At 37.8% G+C, this 21,584-nt stretch overlaps 1 protein-coding gene across 2 annotated transcripts in view; it reads right to left on the reverse strand.

Moving 5' to 3' along the window:
• Window positions 1-264: 264 nt before the first annotated feature.
• Window positions 265-21,584, reverse strand: part of LOC131682698 (lachesin-like) — a 110,399-nt gene continuing 89,079 nt past the window's right edge. For both annotated transcript variants that reach the window (XM_058964384.1, XM_058964383.1), the window contains 4 exons: window positions 16,215-16,367; window positions 2,712-2,798; window positions 667-774; window positions 265-595 (listed from right to left, as the gene is read on the reverse strand). In XM_058964384.1, the coding sequence (XP_058820367.1) occupies window positions 432-595; window positions 667-774; window positions 2,712-2,798; window positions 16,215-16,367 (512 nt within the window). In that variant the 3' untranslated portion in view covers window positions 265-431. The remainder of the gene's footprint in view (window positions 596-666; window positions 775-2,711; window positions 2,799-16,214; window positions 16,368-21,584) is intronic.

The following is a 21,584-nucleotide window of genomic DNA, read 5'->3' on the forward strand; positions in this document are numbered from 1 at the left end:
GTTCATAGTTCAGAATTTCTGAGCGATATGCGCAAAGATATTAAAAATTTATCGTGACATGGCTAATTTATAATCGTTCAAACCAAACCGTTGCCGTTTTTGTTACACGTCATTTCTATTGAATTTGCAAAGTACACCCCGCATTGAAAACAAAACCGTACTTCTCGGTTAAAAACACGAAGGCAACAAAACGCCAAGGAATTTTATATTCGGATGTGAAATAAAATTAATTATATTTTTTACTATAAAACTATTTTATTGTATAACATTATTTGCACGATTTTCTTTTTTCAGATTTGGTTTTGTGTATTACTCTCTCATTTCACTATTCTATTTTTGCTCAAATACACCTCTGACGGGATTATCATCAAGTAAATAGTTGAAACAAATAAATTTATTCAGCATATTTTTAACGTATTCAATGAGTCTGATCACCTTAGGTGAAATATCATAAGCAACGCGAGGAGTAGGTTCAAGTCCATCAGTTTTATGTGCGGCACACTGCAAGCTGCCGATTTTGTGTCGTTATCGACGAACGCTTCCTTCTCTCGTTGGTCTTCGAGATTGGCAGAGTTTTCCCTGTATCGGTCCCGGTCTGTGGTAAGGAAGTAGGAAAGGATGCTCTTAGTTCATTTGATAGTTTAAAAAGCGAATTTCCGGATTTACCTTTATCTTTCGATAGGTCTTTGTTCCACGATTCGCCGCTATCGCCCATGAGAACTTTGTTGGACGATGATGAAAACTCATCCAGTGGCCGGTAGACTTTATTTTTGTCTGTAAAATGGAAGAATGGAAGAATAGGTGTTATCCAAAGTGACCGAAAAAACAAAAATGCAAAAAGATTTTTTGCTTATTCAGTCAATATTTTTTAATTTAACGCAATGACATATTCCCAATGAATTTCAAAAAATTTTTTCCATAAATTGTAGACTGTATTAAGTTCAAACGATTGATTTATGTATCATCGGATTGAATTCAATGTTGTAGGCTAAACAAAGGTGTATCATGCTTGTTTTCCGCGCTTCCATTTATTTTCCTTTGTAAATGCGACAAAACCTGCAACTGACATGTTGGTCCATGAAGAGTAACCGCAACGCAAAATAAATGGGCTAAAAACATTAAATTTCAATATAATATTTAAAAAAAAATTTAGACTACTATCGAATTTGATAAAAACTTGAATAAAATTAAATTGGCTGAATTTTTTCCATCATTTCATATCATTTCATATATAGGGGGGCTATTAAGATAGTGGGGGTAATTCGGACCCCCTCTATTTCTCAGAAAATAGCCAGATTTTCTGACTATCGTACATATTCGTGGAACCGCTATTCTGGGACACTAATTTTGACAGATAAATCTCATTCTTCGGTTTTTTTAGAAAGGAGATACAACGTGTTTTATTTATTGCCATCCTCTAAGCAAAAATCATTATAATGGATAAACCGTGATTAAAGCAACAAATAAAAGTGAAAAATAACAGGTAAGTGTTTTGGACAGTTTGACGTTCCTATTTTATGGAAAGATTTTTGTTTGGGTGAAAATGCAGGTATTTTGAAGACGCTCACCACTTTTGTGCGAAATGAGCATACGGGGCTATTCGGACCGCCTATTCCGTCAACCACCGTTCAGTGGCTTGTGGCTGCGCACACCATTGCACACGCCACAGCAAAGAAAATACATGGGCCGCCAATCGACAGCTGTGACAAACCAGATTAAGTTTTTGTAAAACAATTTATTTTTTATTGCTTCTTAAGGAGTGTCTCTCGTAACTAATTCATAGGTAAACATAATTCCACTGTATAAAAATTAAAGAAATATCATGGTCTGAATTGCCCCGTAGGCAGGTCCGAATTACCCCTATATTGTAAAATGATGGTCAAACGTAGAGGTTTGCCAATCGTCGCCTAGCGCTGCCATTGAGTGGTGCAAATGAACCTTTTATGGCACCAAAATGTAGCTGAGGTTTCAAACTAACAATTAGGACTTTTGACCGGTAACTTTTTTTTTACATCTATCCACCTAAAAGGGTGATTTGCTTAAGTAGATTCGAATAGCCCCGGGTTCCCCTAAAAATCCTTTTTGAAGTCACAAATTAAAAATGAAAATTTTAAAAATAAGTTCCGTTTTAGGTACGGTTCCAGTTTTGGCAACTGAAATAAAAAATATTGTTGCCAAAAATGAAATCCAACTGTAATTGACTTATATTTTCCTATTTTCACTTCCATGAAGTGCAACCTAGCGGTGAAAATACGAGCTATTGAGTTATCTCCGCGTAAATTGTCAAAAAATCTCACAAAAATTTCAAATATGCTGGTCCGGTAGCAAGACTTGTCTCATCTGGTTCAAGCTTGAACAAATACTCCTGGCGGGATACGGAATCAATTCAGGGGGACCGATTAAGTTTTCAAAAATTGTTTTTTGCCAGTTTAATGTATGCATACGTAGGAAAGTGTAGTGGTAGAATCGAGTGATCAACATTTCTGAAAACGCGATCATTTCGACACAGTGTAAGTCGATAAGCTTTATGCTTGTCAATATGACCCTACCACTTTTTAAGTGTCTGCCCATTTCTAAATACCAACATAATTCTTATTCCTTTACATCTTTCTCTCCACAACAGCTTCCAACTGCTCAGACATGAAACAAACTTGTCAGCTTCTTTTCAAACTCGCAAAGTAATTTTTCCTCTACTAACTAGGTTTACTTACAGTTTTTACGATAAGAAACATCCGTTGTAGTAGGTAGCGTCGTCGTGCTTGGCGGACTAGTAGGCGTTGTAGTTGTTGATGGAATATCTGTAAAGTAAACCATTGGAATGGATTGTTAATTGCAGTATGCATACGATGGACGATTGTTCATCATGAGAGATGAGTTAGTTAACATAGGTAACTTGGCAAAAGAATTGGTGAATAATGTCGAATATTTTCTCGTATTGTAATCTATGAACATCTTAAATATCGTAATTGTAAAGAAAATAACGAAAATTGTTCATGAAATTTACTATTTGCACCTAACATAAATCTCAACCATGTTTTAGTCCATTATCATATTGGGAAATTAAGTAAATCTTAATATGTGTAGGAAGTTTTCTAAACATACTTGTAGAGTGAGCTAAACGAGTAATCGGATCTAAAATCAAATAAATCAAAGATTCCAATTGTTGCAATTGTTGATATTGATTATTGAATACATTTTTATCGGAATGTTGTTTGTGAGTTGATACAACTTATTTGTTCTATACAAAAGAAAACAGTTTAAAATCATTTTAAAATTTTGTGCTGAATCCCATAAGGCGCTTTTTTCTGATAGCTTGACAACTTGATCGGATAGGCTCTGTATATATCATAGCTGTTATGGACAGTATCAAGACGAAATAAGCATTTAAGATATTTGTTGCTGTTTCTTGAATTTCCTTAAAAGTAATCTTTTGTCATAGATCAGACCCAATTATTTAACTTGATCAAGTCATGTTAAATCCAATTTGTTTTGCAATGAATTTCATGTAGGAAAAGAAGGTCCTATGCGGAAAAAACTATTGCTGAATGGTGGCATCGCGAAAAATTTTCCATTACTTCAGGAGATCATTCAAAATATTCAAGCATCGTTGTAGTCGATTTCAAATGACATGTAGGTTCATCGCAGATATCATAAAAAGTGGAAAATCAGTGCTGAACATATAACATAGATAAGGGAAAACGCACCTCCGGGGCAAAATGCACCCCTTGCTTATATCTTAAACTGCTGAAAATTTATAGAAAAGTGTAACACCAGTCGGATGTTCGCCATAGTATACATACTTTGTCAAAGTTTGATAACCGTACATCAATAGCATCTCGAGAAATAAACAAAAGACAATAACGTGCTCTTCTCATGTCATTATCGTGGCTCGCGCAACAAAGATTTTCAGCTCATATAGATGCAATTTGTATTATTATAACAGCGTATTCCAGTTCTAATTATACCGTTCTGTCGCACTATATATGAAAAATCTATTAAATAATTCCCTTTTTGCTAAATTTATATCTCTGCTCCATCGGGGGCAAAATGAAAAAAATCTACTTTGATTTGGCTGATTTTTTAATCGAAAACAGAAAAATTGTTCTGAAAACCTACTAATTTCATAACCTAAGGCTATTTAATAGCACACTTCTATGAAATCTCGTTAGCAAACAAAACTACTTGCTTGTTCACCGAGCATTCTACCCCGTTGTTGCGGTGCATTCTGCCCCGTTGTTGTGGTGCATTTTACCCCCGAACAGGTGCGTTTTGCCCCGCTTATTTTTCAAAAGGTAATTTTTAATGATTTTGAGGAATCGGATATTTTTCATGTTCTAGATTATTTTACAAAGCGTTATGATTGTGATTAGAGAGGAAAATGTTGGCAAAACGATACAATTAATTAAAATCTCCCGATTGATGTTCTATAGCTGAGTTATGATCATATTTCCTTAGGGGGTGCGTTTTACCCCATCTTCCTCTATACAGGATTGGAGCTACCCGTTGAGATGCTAGTTCTAACGGTTAGCAAATCAGATTTACAATTCTGGTAAGTTACCTGAAGAGTACGATTGGTTACATAATTTACAATCACTTTACAACAAGTTATCTCTGTGCCATAAAAAGCAAGTCCAGTAAAATAATCATCAAGGATAATGTCCAAACTGTATTTCTTTGAATTCTACTATATAGATTATAATAAAGTGCACGTGCACTTCACTATTAAAATAGATACTGGTATTTCGTCTACGACTTATAGTCCTCAAAAGTGTTCGTATCAGTCTATATACTTAGTGGAATTCATAAAGGAGACATCTATATTAAGCATGCCGAATCAATGGGTTATCGCTTTAGGTGGTAAAAATAGCAGCTTTGTTTTATTTTTTAAAGGGAAAACCAGACGGATTGTTTTTGAAAATTTGATTTATTTTGGCACATAGCACAAGTAATTTATTTCTTATCATTTTTTATTATTTAATATATTATTGCAGTCTTCATTAACTGAACGAAGCGTTCCCGAATAGTTTTTCCTTTAAGAACGGAGTCGGTTTTCCTTGATAAATCAAGTTTTGGAGAAATTTTTTTGTTAATAGGGTCAGTAATAATTGTTCAAGGATAAATTTCTTTGTTCAATTACTAGCTGTTCTAAAATAATAAATGTTCAGTTCAGTTCTTCAAGTGAATGATCTTTTCATGGCAAGCTCGTTTCTATTCCTTATAAACAAGGTTTACGCATGCTTTGATCAATTTAGTATCTGTCAGACCGATTTACAAGTGCTTATTTTTTCCTGTAACCCTGATCGATTGCGCCCATTTTTTTCTAATGAGATTTTTTTCTGACAAATTCTTCAAATTATCGCTCCGAAGCAACATGTGCTCCTAGCGTACGCATACAAAAACTGAGAACCTCCCAATTTTATGAGATATAACAGAGCTACATGATCGCCATGAAAATGATATTAATGCTTTTCATAGTATGACCATAACTGACCATAATGAAGGTAACGCAATATTCTCGCTAGTATTTTTCTCGCATCAGTTGAGCCATCAGAGACATTTTTGCTAGATTTAAAGTATTTTGGACGTAAAATAAATTTTTAACAACTTTTTTAAATGGCAAACTCAAGTGTTTGATGCATGATTTGGTCATAGGAACATAGGTGCAATTGTGCCTTTCTCATTTCTCTAAACTATGGCTCGGTGGCTGGTTATGTTCAACATAATTGTGGAAATATTCATTACATTCTTAGTACGTTTTGCACTTATACACAATGGTTTGCCAGCCACGAACTTGATGAGTTACGTGTCGACGGTGAAACACTTGAAACAAAAAATATCATACTTAATTAGCCTAATCAGCATTAGTTCAATGTTATATGTTTGCTAACTCATTTTGTCATGCGGGGTGGGTGTGAGGAGGGCAAAAATCCCACGAACAAACGACTCCCCAGCTTAATTTGGTATGCTTTGTGATATAGTGGTGGTTTAAAGATGGGGGGGGGGGGGGTATGAGGGCTGGATGAGATGGTGGTCTGAAAGGTGATTGAAGAGGATTTTAAAGGGAGGGGAGTAAACAAAGGAGGGTGGGGGAGGGGGTAACCCATCTCCGTATACCATCAACTAGGCCCCTGTTAAAATCCAGAAACCTTATTCCAGTCAAAAAAAAATTGGCCGGGATTAGATTAACGTTTTTCAGAGTGATTGCATAACCTTTCTATATGAGAAAGGCAAAAATGTGCCAAAATCCAAAAAAGTAAATTTTTGTCAAATTTGTTTTCGAGTTTGCATCAAATCTCGAAGTTTCATGCACCTTAAAGACATTTGGCATCAAAAATAAAAAAAATCTATTTTTAATTTTTCCTATAGTTAAGAGGGTTAATTTCATTAATTTTATTTAGTTATAATACAAGCATCGCTTATTCTCTGCAGCCGGTACTTCGCAAATTCTCAGTTGAGCAGCGCTGCCTGAGACATTTTCATTTAGCGATGAAAAATAAAAATCCATCAATTTAGACGTCAATTTTTCCCATGCATTTGGACTATTTTAAACATACTAAGAGTAGGTAAAACTTGAGCAGCTTCTAGCACTGCGATAGAAGCACCTTGATCAAAATAGGTTTTTCGTGTTTCTTGACCCTAAAAGTCTTCAGAAAAGTTTAGAATCCCTATATGCACTAGAAATTAGTTAACCATAAAAGGGTTAATAGTTAGTTTATGAATGAAGGTTTTTTTCCTTTATGGTGTCACTTGGACACCGCTAAGACCCTTAACGGACATGCAGGAGTGCGTCGACTGCTGTTGCGGCACTATCGAGGATGATGTCCAACAGCTCAAAGGTGTGCGCCAGTAGACGTAGGCTACTGTTTCTACATTTTCACAGTTATCTGCAGTATAGAAAGATTCAAATAAAAGCAAACCAACGAGGCAAACTAACTGCAACTATTATCATATCTTTCCATGAATACTATTTCTTTAGTAGGTATTGGTTGTTAGCTTTACTGGTGCCCGATGTAAGGTAAACACGTGAGTGTGGGAAGTGTCCTTTTTACCCGATTTTTAGTTATTGGCCAGTAATGCAACATTTATTTTCAAGTGCCAACTCCCTATTGAATCTATCACAATCAAAAATCAAATTCAAAATCTCCCTCAATAATTCACTTCCAAATTGATGAGAGTTTCATGCAAAAGCGCTCACGCCTCTATTTCAAAACATACACATACAGTGCAAAGTATGCTCAGGATGTTTTCGTACAAAAAACCAAGTCAGTACTCACAAGGATAGATATTCATTTCATCAGTGGAATTGAAAATCAATGGAAAAGTATTGAGCGGCTTGGCTGCAGTATGCATCGTATGAGAAACTGTGAATAGAGCATAGTAGGGCATGATTTGAGATCTTCATTAAAATAAAATAAACCTGTCATCTTTTAATAGCTTTGGCGGTAACTATAAATAAATACACCAATCAAACAAAAATTCATTCTTTCCAACACCTTAAGATATGCTATCTTTTATAACTATTCTAAACGCGTTCATCAATTAGTACATGAGGATTATCTCTTAAAGAGCTATGAAGGGATGATTTTTTTCTACGATGGTATTCAGATTGGACTGGATCTACAAACAAATGTATAAAATTACATCATTTTTTGACGTAGGACTACGTCTTTGTTTTCGATGTAGGGGTGCACGTTACAAATTCTACAAAAATGGTATGTAACGAAAAGTGGTCCAATTTTAAACGCATATAATTCAGCCATCTCACGATAAATTTTCAAATTTTTTGCGCATATCGCCCCGAAATACTTCTAAGAATAGATTCCAATAGATAAACCCAAAGATTTTTGATATCATGGCATTAAAAATTTAAATAATGAACAACCTAGCCAAAATATCGCGCATTTACACACAGAAGATAGCGCTTCCCTAGTTCCCGCTTCTATGAATGACGTCATCATCGACTATTTAAACGGACGCATTGCGCCGAACCAGCTCAGTTGCCTGTTGAACGGCAGACGAAGCAGATCACTGCGCTGTGTGTTTTCACAGCCAGTGTAGCCGAGTTAGAAGTCCGTTACACCAGCTGTGGAGGTACGCTACCCAGTGACTGAGCTTGTCCGTTCAAACACTATGCTATCTTTTGTGTTGTGCTCGTTTCAAGCACATTTTTATGAATAATTATTCGTACACAAAATAGTTTGTACATGCGAGCTCCATTTGCAAACACGGTTAACATAGTGTCGTGGTATTAGTTGTCCCTTTCGCTCTACCCATCATCAGCGTTAATTCATTTTGCTTTGTGCGCTTGGGTTTAATGTTTGAGGCGAATGTGTAGGTACGTAGATCTAATTTGCTACTAAATTTCACAACGAAAGCTTATTATTTACGTTCGATCATTTCATTGATTCATTTCCCCTTCACGTGATTCATTTCCACTCAGCCTATAGTATTTTGATTCTACTAATAGGTACATACTACAAAGCCTATTTATGAATGAATGCACTGCCACTTGAAAAACCGTTGCAAAAACGCATCTTGTTCTTATATAAAATTGTTTTCGATTCTTGTAGATTTATAGTTTCGATATATGATTAAGACCACTGCATTCGCTATATTTGTATGCGTACTTAGGAAAGTTACAATAATGGAAAAATATAACTAGAATGCTTGGTGTGGTGTGTGAAATGTGATTATATTGTCTAAAATTTGATTTTTCTTCATTGGTCCGGGTTTTTTACCACACACAATCGAAAAGTTTTTACAAGCTAATGTTTATGTTTATTACCTTCACCAACAAGCCCCTTGGCCCCAATGGTGGTTTCTTAAACTAATTACATTTTAAAATTGCCAACATTTTCGCTTTTATGCTATAAAGATTTAGTTCCAGATATTAGTTCGGTCACAGTTTTCTGTCTTCTTTGTTCAGATCTTCTTAAATAAGTTTAATCGGATTCGATCACCTACTACAAATGAAATGACCTGATAACCAAGAAGGTTTGGTTCAATATGTAATATTCGACGTTGATTGGTTGTGATTAAACCAAACGTAAGAAATATATTTGATTTATTATTACTCTAAATGTGCTAAGAAAATAAATATTTTACATTAAATAGTATAGTCCAACGTCTACAGCTCGTGCAACCCCATAGGGCTGCCCCTTGTAGTTTTATTCACCAGATTTCGATAAATTGGAACCATCCTAGCTAACTCGTTACTAAAGACTCCCCCAAGAAATCAAAATGTTTCTGTTCACTTACAAAGTATCTGTTTTGAGAAGTTAATAAAATTCACTTTTGCAAAATTCCAAAAAAAACTTTTAGAGCCATCCTAGGCTGTCTAATTTTCATTTTAGCGTCCTAATTTAATCAAAATCGAGTTCAGCGCACCAAAATTACCTTTAGATGATATTTTCAGACATTTTAAACTACTTTTTAGGATTTGTCCAGCTTTTATATGGAGTGGATTCACTGCGCATGGGGAAGTTCACTTCCATCTGACACAATTCCTGTCAGGCCATGGCTGTTTCCGGCAGTACCTCCACAGGTTCGGGCACGCGGAGGTCCCCGCCTGCTCTCACTGCCCGGGTGTAGACGAAACTGCCGAACACATACTGTTCGTATGTCCTCGTTTCGACGTCGAAAGAAGAGCAATGCTTGACGTCTGTGGCTGGGACACAACCCCTGATACCCTTATTCAGCGGATGTGTCAATCGGTGAAGTGGAATGCAGTCTCGACTGCAACCACCCAGATTGCCTGTAGGCTACAGGGAATTTGGCGCACCGAGCAACAGACGTCGGGCATGACTAACTAATGATTGGTTAGTCGGAGCGAAAAAGGCCGAGCACAGAAAAGTGAGTGAATGGTCTGTTCATGCTGAGGCAGGTTTGGCGCAGCGACTGGCAACCGCGTAACGGGTAAACCCAGCCACCCCGAAGCAGAAGAGCGAGTGTATAGGCGTATAAGTGGACTGCCTCATGCCAAGATGGGAGGGTCGTAGCGTGGTGTGTTGGGACTTAGCTATCGATGCCTCGTGGCGTGGCAGAGGAGCGAAAGGGTGAGCGTCCAAATCAGTCTCACATGGTATGTTAGAGGCTAGCACAAAAGTAAGCCTAGCAAGGAACGAAAAAGGCGAACACACAAGTCAGCCTCGCAAGGAACGAAAAAGGTGAGCACAAAAGTCAGCCTCATGTGGAGTGTTAGAGAGTGAATCAAGGTGTGACAGAGAGAGAGCACGCAAGTGAGCCTCATACAGGACGTATGAATGTGTGAGCGAGAGTGAATGAGTACATCAAGTACAGCCATCCTCCCAGAAGTAATACCGAGAGGTAGTCCCTTGGGGAACATTGACGGAGCCCAATGGAGTTTAGTCGGTATTAATGGCTGCGTCACCATTCGAGCCCGACACACCCCCAGTACACCCCGTGTGGTAGCTTGGCATCTACTAACAGCACGTGTACTGGGCTAGTAAGTAAATGCATTCTCCATTGTAAAAAAAAACCTGTTTTAATCCACCTAGCGGTGCAATTGTGCCTTTCTCAATCATGAACACGAGAATGTTTGCGTTGTTTATATTCATTAAAAGCTTTCAAATGCATATATTACATTTTATTATTATACATGACATGACAAATATACAAAAAAGAAATCATTATTTGAGTTCTGAAATTTTGTAAAAGAAAAAACAGCCACGGTAATATTGAACTGAAAAAGGTGCGAAATCGGCAAAGTCCCAAAAAGTCGATTTTTATAAAAAAAATATTTTTCGTTATAACATAAAATCTCGACGTTTCATTCATGTTTGGCATCAAAAATACGAATTCGATTTCTGAAATTTCATGGGGTCCCCCCTTTGAAAAAAATTTGAGTTCCGGCTTATATGGGAATTTCATATGTGACCGGACGGTTCAGTCTATATTTCCGGAACCATATAAGCGATCCGTGCGAAATTTTATAGACATCTGTGGGGACAATATAGCTATCATTTGGGACTAAGTTTGTGAAAATCGGCCCAACCATTTCCGAGAAGCTGATATGAGTTTGCTAGTTTTAAAAAGATGACCGATTTTTCCGGGCACTTTCTGTACCGTCTATGGTGGTCAATGTAGTCAACGAAAGTTTGTTTGGCTATCGGTGACCTAGAACTGCAAATTTAAGTTGTTTAAGAGACATTTTAGCGAAATTTTTACCTTTTTTGCTTTCATCGAGCTGAATCGAATGGTATATGTCATTCGGCCCTCCGGGCCTCCGTTAGAAATTCGGTTTTCAGAGCAATTGCAATACCTTTCTATTGAGAAAGGCAAAAAAGACCCTTAACGGTCCATCTCTTTTGAGGGTTTTCTCATTCGGATAAAAATATATTTTCTCTGATGAAAAAATCTGAAAAATCTTCTCTATTTCCGTAATTTATCTTTGTTGATTAAATATTTTATTCGCAAATTAGCTGTTACAGAATCAATCGGTGCATTGATTGTGAAAATATCGTGCACACCGTAAACTTCCCATAAAAACTACAAGGGGCAGCCTTATGGGGTTGCACTAGCTGTAGACGTTGGACTGTACTACTTAATGTAAAATATTTATTTTCTTAGCACATTTAGAGTAATAATAAATCAAATTTATTTCTTACGTTTGGTTTAATCACAACCAATCAACATCGACATATCAACATATTGAACTAAACTTTCTTGGTTATCAGGTCATTTCATTTGTAGTAGGTGATCGAATCCGATTAAACTTATTTAAGAAGATCTGAACAAAGAAGACAGAAAACTGTGAGCGAACTAATATCTGGAACTTTATAGCATAAAGCGAAAATGTTGGCAATTTTAAAATGTAATTAGTTTAAGAAACCACCATTGGGGCCAAGGGGCCTGTTGGTGAAGGTAATAAACATAAACATTAGCTTGTAAAAACTTTTCGATTGTGTGTGGTAAAAAACCCGGACCAAAGAAGAAAAATCAAATTTTAGACAATATAATCACATTTCATGTATAGACCAAGCATTCTAGTTATATTTTTCCATTATTGTAACTTTCCTAAAGTACGCATACAAATATAGCGAATGCAGTGGTCTTAATCATATATCGAAACTATAAATCTACAAGAATAGAAAACAATTTTATATATGGACAAGATGCGTTTTTGCAACGGTTTTCCAAGAGGGCAGTGCATTCATTCATAGTATGTACCTGCATTCGTAGTATGTACCTATTAGTAGAATCAAAATACTATAGGCTGAGTGGAAATGAATCACGCGAAGGGGAAATGAATCAATGAATTGATCGAACGTAAACAATAAGCTTTCGTTGTGCAATCAAGTAACAAATTAGATCTACCTACCTACACATTCGCCTCAAACGTTAAACCCAAGCGCACAAAGCAAAATGAATTAACGCTGATAATGATGGGTAGAGCGAAAGAGACAACTAATACCACGACACTATGTTAACCGTGTTTGAAAATGGAGCTCGCATGTACAAACTATTTTGTGTACGAATAATTATTCATAAAAGTGTGCTGGAAACGAGCACAACACAAAAGATAGCATAGTGTTTGAACGGACAAGCTTAGTCACTGGGTAGCGTATCTCCACAGGTAGTGTAACGGACTTCTGTCTCAGCTACACTGGCTGTGAAAACACACAGCGCAGTGATCTGCTTCGTCTGCCGCTCAACAGGCAACTGAGCTGGTTCGGTGAAATCCGTCCGTTTAAATAGTCGATGATGACGTCATTCATAAAAGCGTAGCGCGATAAGTACGCAAATCTGTCGTGCTGGACTAGGGAAGCGCTATCTTCTGTGTGTAAATGCGCGATATTTTGACTAGGTTGTTCATTATTTAAATTTTTAATGCTATGATATTAAAAATCTTTGGGTTTATCAATTGTAATCTATTCTTAGAAGTATTTCAGGGCGATATGCGCAAAAAATTTGAAAATTTATCGTGAGATGGCTGAATTATATGCGTTTAAAATTGGACCACTTTTCGTTACATACCATTTTTGTAGAATTTGTAACGTGCACCCCTATATCGAAAACAAAGACGTAGTCCTACGTCAAAACAAAAGCCATCTCGTGCCAAGGACCATAGCTCTGTCAATGTTAATCAATGCTTAGCTGGTTTGTGTGATCCTTAAATAAACACATTGCGAAAATCACAAACAAATACTACATTTTACCCAGGTCAGCTCGGAAACGTCTCGTTGTTAATAGAGTCAAAAAGGATGGGAAGAAGGGCGGCTGACCTGGGTATAAACCAAGACTTTTCACTTAAATTGTCTTATACGATATAGAGCAGTCGTTTTGCGGAAACTCACATGCTCTCGAAAAATTTCAATGGTGAACTTTCAAAAGTACAAATATATTCATATGTTCAAGGAATTAACACATTATGGAGAAACTGCAGCGAAGCAAATTCAACTCTTTCCATCTCGTCAGTCAACAAAGCCATGTAGAGTGATTTCGGACTGTTTGCGTCTGGGTCATGATTCACATTTAAAAGTTCATTTCATTATTTGTGCCACTTGAAATTCATAACCACCTAAACTTCAGTTATAGTCTGTCGACACATGGAATAAGCTGGGAATAACAGATTCACAGATGTTAAACGAACTGTGTTTACAGGGAGGGCTCTATTATGCCCCACAAATCGGGTTCCGTTGTAGGGGAGGTATAAATATGAATGAAACAAGCACAAGAATAAATGTGCTAGGAAATAGAGTCGCAAATAGAAACTTCTGTCGTTACTAAAGGGGGACTGAGAAATGCTTCCTTCCTGCCATGTTTTGTCTACTCGGCGAACGAACGAACGACTAACGGCATCTGTAGCAACCGGTCCATGATCCTTTCTTCTTGTATTCGATTCGCACTGTGCGGGCAGAGGACCAGTACATACATACCGTATGCGAAATAATGATTTAAACATAACCGCGTCAGTGAGTGTATTCAGCTAAATAAATGCTTTGATATAGTACCAGCATTCTGATGAGACTGCTGTGAAAAACTAAATAACCATTTCAACTTTATAGATTAAAATAACAGCGATCGCGAATGCATGTACAAAGTATGCACTTTCTAAACTACGTAAAAATAAACATTATTTCATCACTACTTATATGTATTGCAGCTTTTTTAACCATTCATACAAAGCATTGAAAAAATTATTACATATACCTGCACGATCGTCAGTGTTATGGTACTCGCTCTGGAGCCTTTTAATACGTGAATATCATTTCAAGAGTTTGTTGATTTAAAAAAAGCCTGATTATGCGTTTACACTAAGGAACGGTATAATAGATGTTAAACTAATGAGAGAAAACAATATAAAAATACTTATTTGACAATTTACATTAGTGTCAGTGAGAAATTCTAGAATCAAAATAATGCTTCAAATTAAAGTTTTTTGTGATAACAAATTTTCAAATGCCTTGATCATTTTGATACGTATTGTCGACACCGTCTCACCATGCACATATTCATTACAATCGGGCTACACTAGGCTGACATATGAGACCTCTAAAATATGTGTATTTTGCATTCAAGGTTACCGCTCGTGCTATCAAATTGAGTACGACAGCCAGAAGATTAATCATTAAATGGAACGTAATCTCGCACACGGTAGAGCTTCTCACGCATAACCATGCTTCGGAGCATATTTCGAATACAATGTGGTAGGGTACAAGAGAACAAAACGTTAAAAATTTTAAATTTGCATTAATTATTTGAACCGTAAAAGTAACTGACTTTTAAAACTACACAGTAAAAAAAAGCTTGTAACTTTACATCTTGCCAGATGCACATAAAAGGAGCGTCCCAATTCATATAAATTTACATTTAATTACTTGTAAAAATGTGAGTTGTTCGGCTTTCCCTGGGCCATTCAGTCTGAATTTTACATCAAAATAGTCGCAAAATTTAATTTTACATATCAGAACACGTAAAATACTAGTATCAGACAGAAAAATACGTCGCTATATTGTTTAAGTGAAATGTAATTTTTATTTTTTCTAAGAGTGTACATTTTAAGAAGTATTTTAGTGAAGTAAAACCAGCAAAACGAGTCAAGCTTGATAAACCACCTTTCGCTTATAGTATCAATTTTCAATTAAACATCTGTGAAATTTTTCATAAATATTTGTTCCCCCTTTTGTGTACCAAACTATATTGTTAGTTTTAAGATAACTGTAAATATTTCCTAAAAAACTATTACTATTGAATTCCTTGTTTTAAAATTTTTCATAAAAAAAAATCTTTTGCCCCCTCTCTTATATATAGAATTTTTTTTTCTAGTCTTAAGATAGCTGTAAATTTTTTCTCTTTTATAAAAAAAATATTTCAACATTGTAACCTCCTAGTTTTAAGATATTCAAAATGTAAAAACAAAAGAATTCGGCACCGCCAAGCTAACGCATTTGTGCCTATCAAATAAACGAAATGAAAAAAAAAAATTCAATTAATAGAAATCAGCCTAATGAATAATACGGTACATCCCCTTATAGAAAAGACGGTAAAATAGCTGTGTCTGAGATAAATCGAGGTTTGTTTTACATAATTGCTCTTTTTTCAACATGATTAACACTCAAACAATATGACTTCAGTCGAAGCAAAAAGCTAATATTGATCAGTTTTGAAAAACGGGTTAGTACAATCTGTTAAAATGTTTCTTTGAAAAATTAGGATGGAAATTTCTAACTAATTATGAAATAAGCAAAGTAATCGAAGTTTCGAACTTGTGTAGCCAGTCTTCTTGGTAGGGGCGTATTTGAAATTTCTACCCTACATCCAAGCACCACAAAGCATGAGCAAGAATAAACAATTCGGTGAACGAGGGAGCCTGCAGAGATAAACCAACCGATAGAGAACACAGAACACTGCTATAGGACTTTAAAGTGACCTAGCATGGCTCGTCGGTGGCACCCTCGGTTTTGATTACCAACTGAGAATAAATTACCTCAGCAGTGTGTACGTATGATTTTATTAGATATTAAACAACTTTGAAGGCAACCTAGAACAGCTTCAGCCCCGACACTGAACAGTGAAAGCCATGTTGTGAGACGAACATTTGCACCGACCAAGATTTGCACTATTGTTGCGAACCAATTATCCTTTGCTGTTAAAATTGTAACTTGTTTTGATAGTTGAAATTGAATTCTCACCGCAACGTTACCAGATTTGATTCAGTCAATAGAGAAGGCATAGTGATTTCCTGTACTTACGGTACACTTTGATTGATCCATCAGTTTCGCCGAGGGAGTTCTTGACCACACACTTGTATGTGCCAAAATCATTGATGTCGACCTCCTTTATCGTCAGCTTCATCACCACCTTGTAGTTGTTAGCTTCGTGTAGTGCTGGTTCGAATCGTTTGCCTGCAAGAATGTACAAGGAGGAAACATGTTTCAACTACAAAGCAATTGTTGCAATTGGCAGCGCAATATTTCCGTCCCATTTAATTGCGATGATACACCCGTATGCGATTCAGTGTTTATGTCAAATATACCTATATTCTAAGCTTTTAAGAATGTGACACTAACTAAGCAATTACTCAATATCAGTATGTTTGATGTAGACTGAGTCTATGGATTGTATGTTGTCTTCAAAATGTGTTATTTCCACCGCTCTAAAATTATTTAATAGCATCTACGATTCCGAGAAGTACTTTATATCAATTTGAGTTAATTAATCATGTTAATGTACTCAGCGCATTAGTAATGTTAATACCGAGATTTTTCCATACAAGAATTTTCACTTACTTGACCGATTAACCCATTAATGCCTAACTTGTTTGTCATGCATAGCAAAACGCTTCTGAACCATTTCGATATCAAATTGGCAAAACACACATGTTGTGATTGGACAGGTTCTATACTAATTAAGAGCACATTTGTTCCAACTGTCTATGAACGTAAACTTTTATGAAAATGCAATTACCGTTTTGAACTATCCGACACTTCGCTCCATTATGATTTAGTTGGAACCATAAACCCTTGCCATTATTGGGATTTGTGCTGCTCCCAAGTCCAGTTTTATGAGAAAATTACATGGTCAAAAATGGTAAATTTCACCTGGAAGATGTTATATTTTTCATATTCACGAAACTTAGGTTTTAAACTGTGAAGTTTCTTTTCAATTTTGACATTAAAAATGTTTTACTTCACTATTTGGTGCTAGGTGCCATTCTGAGATCTAAAATATCTCCTATGTAACGAAACCCTATGTAAGGTTTGCATGTTTATAACTCCGCTATTACTGGATGTATTTTAAGCATTTACATACTAGCCGATTGGTGGATCAATCTAACATGAAATGTTCTAAATAGTGGTGCAGCGTTCCCGTTTAAATCAGTTGTTGCTCTTATCCCAAACGAGCAACATCATGATTATAGTGTCCGGATAGTGCAATAAGTGCTATGGATTTTCGGTAACGTTAGCATTTGTACACACTCGCACCTAAGTGACTAAATCAACTACGGGTATTTTGGAAATGGAGTTGCCGCGTTGGTTGCTCGCTCGCCAAACGAGCAATATGATGACTATATCGTCTGGACGGTCCAATCGTTCGTGAACATGCATATTTTCAAATTGAGCAGGGTGAAGAGCGCACAATAAACACTCCACACAGCAAGGACACGGGTCCAAGTTTTACATGGTTTGACTGTGTGTCAGCAGATACTATGGATTTTTAGCAGTGTTGGCATTAACTCGCCACAGTTAAACCGTGAGTACGTTTCTTGGTGTGTACAAAGTTTATCGCGTGCTATTCGCCATGCGATAGGTTCGAGTCGTGTACACACGATGATTTGCAAAATGAGTTGGTTTGGATTGAATTCAACACCGCAGGGTGTGAGTTGCGTTTGAAAATATGCGCGCAAAATGGATCGATCTCGTTCTCGGGAATTCGGGCAGTGCACGTTTATGATGCTATAGTTGAAGAAAGGCTGTGCATCACCCCTACACACATTATTTCGCTGATCGTCTGTCACTCGATCACGTGTTGGCTCATTTTTCCCAGCACTATAGGGCTGATCTCAGCTTGTTTGTTATGCTGTCGCTCTGGTAGGCTTTTGTACCGCCAAGCAAATTTCCTGCAAGGCTACAACTTCAAAGTTGCGAGTTTTCAGCGCATCATATAGCATTCGGCCGAACCCGGGCAAACCAAGCGACTTTCGTGTTCCAAGTAGGGTTCGTCGCGGTTGCGGTAATTACCGCAACCGCGCGATATTTACCAAAAAAGTTGCGGTGCGGTGAGAAACTTTTCCCCGCGGATGCGGTGCGGGAAATGAGCTTTTACCGCGCGGTATTACCGCAACAGCACTTCAAAAAATAATTGATAAAGTCTGCAGTCTGCATTAAAAACTTTTGGCATTTGAGAAGGACGCAACTAGATTTATTTTCTGAGCGAATGCTTAGCAATGTCATTATTAGAAACATCTCTCTGTCGGAACGTTCGAGTTTCATTTATTACCCTACCTCTAATTGCTCTAATTTCCATAGACTTGACAATGATTTGAAAAGAAATCCGATTATAATCTGTATTCGACCTATCGCTACTTGTTTTTTTACATTTTAGTCATTCAAATATGATAAAACATACTGTTACTAAGAAATAAAATCTATAAGATGTGTCCAATGTAATTTGGCACCATTATTTTACGACATATTTTGGAAACTATTTATTTTATACTTCAAAGAAAAAGTTTACAAACGAACATTTTCAAATACATAAAACGCAAAATCCAATCATTGAAAAACAATTGAATTTTACTGTCAAATCCAATTACAAAATGCATCATTTCTCCTGATTCCTCTTGGCAATCGTGGAATATGAATCGTTTTTGATGACATTTTCTCAACTGTGAATTTTGATTAATTTGGAGAACTTAGAGATGAACTAACTACGGCTTAAAAACAATCCAAAGAATGTAATTATCATCATCATACCAAACGAATTTGGAAGAATTTTTTTTTGCGTGCGCCCATTGTTCGTCCAATTGGGAATATTTTCTACCAAATTAACAAATAATATTTTTTTTTTTCACTCAGTCGAGATAGAAGTCTTTTGTCATCGGTCCGTACACTCTATAGCGACAAATAGTGTTAATCCGCGTTCAAGGTTATTGGCACACTCTACACCTAGTTGAGGTTTCATTATTTTTCCCTTTTTTTGTGTTTCTGTTTCTGAGTACCGTTAGCCGGTCAGTGAAGTGAAGCAGTGTTCTTTTAGTAAGCCGTCTGGATACCGTTACATACACAAGCTAAGTATTAGTTTTCGTTTCCCCTTCTTGGTTGTCTTAATAACGTGCACTGGGCAATAGGCCCGTGCAAAAATGACTTCCCCTGACGGCGGTTCATCTCAAGGTGAGATGGACGTCGAAATAAAATCGGCTCCCCGGCTCAAGGTATATCCGAGCTCGGCCACCGGGCCATTTGTGATCTTCTTCCGGACCAGAGAAAAAAAGTGTTTGAATCTGTTGCAGATTTCTCGAGTTCTGACGGATCGGTATTCGGCCGTGACAGAAATATCGAAAATTCGCCCTGATAAGCTTCGGGTGGTGGTTAACAGTTCTACTCAGGCAAATGATATTGCTGGCTACGAGCCCTTTACGAAGGAGTACCGGGTTTATATTCCAGCTAGCAGGGTTGAAGTCAGTGGGGTCGTTTCCGATTCGAGTCTGAATTGCGAGGACCTGCTAAAATATGGGACTGGCTGTTTCAAAGACCCCATGCTTAAGCCAGTGAAGATACTGGAATGCAAACGTTTGCATTCAGCATCAGTCGCAGCTGACGGCAAGAAAATATACGTCAACTCAGACTCTTATCGGGTGACCTTCGCCGGCTCTGCCCTGCCCAATTACCTCCTCTTTGACAAGGTTCGTCTACCTGTTCGCCTCTTTGTGCCGCGGGTCATGAACTGTACTAATTGCAAACAATTGGGACACACAGCCTCCCATTGTAGCAATAAAGCCCGCTGTGGGAAATGCGGTGGGAATCATGCGGATGATTCCTGTGGTAGAGATGTCGAAAAGTGTGTCTACTGTGGGGGAAACCCACATGATCTCCCTTCATGTCCCGCGTACAAACAGCGCGAGGAAAATCTTAAGCGTTCCCTTCAGGGACGCTCTAAGCGATCTTTTGCAGAAATGCTTAAGATAGCTACGCCACCTGTCTCTACGAACATCTTTACCAACTTGTCTACTGACGAAGGCGACTGTGATGAACCCCAGGAGGGAACATCTTCTGCTGTGCCTAGAAGTAGTAGAAAAAGGAAGAACATTTCTTCTTCCAAGCTTCGTCGTAAAGGCCAGAAGGTGTCTCTTCATGGTCCCCCTAAAATAACTACTCAAGGAAGTACTGGTGCAAAACCGAAGCAAGTCGCTCCCGGTCTCAGTAACCTGAGCTCAGAAAAGGAGTTCCCAGCACTTCCAGGAACATCAAAAACCCCAAGTGTTCCCATATCTCAGCCAGAGAAAGAAAACAGTGCTGGCTTAATAAATTTCTCTGACATTGTGGACCGTATTCTTACAGCGTTAAACATTTCTGACCCCCTTAAAAGTATCTTGATAAGCTTTCTCCCCGCAGTAAAAACATTTTTGATGCAGTTCACTGCGAAATGGCCCCTTCTTTCAGCGATTGTATCCTTCGATGGCTAATTCATCGAACGAGGTCAAGGATTTAATCACTGTTCTACAGTGGAATTGCAGAAGCATTATCCCGAAAATCGATTCGTTTAAAATCTTACTAAATAATTTGAAATGCGATGCATTTGCCCTATGCGAGACATGGCTCACTTCAGAAATAACCGTACACTTCCACGATTTTAATATTATTCGCTTGGATCGAGAAGACTCTTACGGAGGAGTACTTTTGGGGATCAAAAAGTGCTATTCTTTCAATCGGATCGACCTCCCCTCGACACCAGGCATTGAAGTTGTCGCTTGCCAAACCAGAATTAAAGGCAAAGACCTTTGCATTGCTTCCACCTACATCCCCCCTAGAGCCTCAGTTAGCCACCGACGGCTTTGCGATATTGCGGAACTCCTCCCCGCACCGAGGCTAGTTTTAGGTGACTTCAACTCCCACGGCACGGCATGGGGTTGCCTTCATGACGATAATCGATCTACCCTACTCCATGAGCTTTGCGACAACTTCAATATGACTATTTTGAATACGGGTGAAATGACACGGATTCCTGCCCCTCCAGCGCGTCCGAGCGCCTTAGACCTGTCCCTCTGCTCGACATCGCTGCGGTTAGATTGCATGTGGAAGGTAGTCTCTGATCCCCACGGCAGCGACCATCTGCCAATCGTAATTAATATTGCTAACGGTTCAGGGCCACCGAATACAATCAATGTTTCGTATGACCTCACACGAAATATTGATTGGAAGAGCTACGCGTCCGCGATATCCGAAAAAGTAGAATCGACACAAGAGCTTCCTCCGGAGGAAGAGTGCGGGTTCCTGGCTGGCTTGATTCTCGATACCGCGATTCAAGCTCAGACTAAACGCGTACCAGACGCGAATTCACGCGGGCGTCCTCCCAATCCATGGTGGGACAAAGAGTGCTCAGACGTGTACGCGGAGAAGGCC

This window comes from Topomyia yanbarensis, chromosome 2 (assembly GCF_030247195.1).
Source record: "Topomyia yanbarensis strain Yona2022 chromosome 2, ASM3024719v1, whole genome shotgun sequence".
Classification (NCBI taxonomy): domain Eukaryota; kingdom Metazoa; phylum Arthropoda; class Insecta; order Diptera; family Culicidae; genus Topomyia; species Topomyia yanbarensis.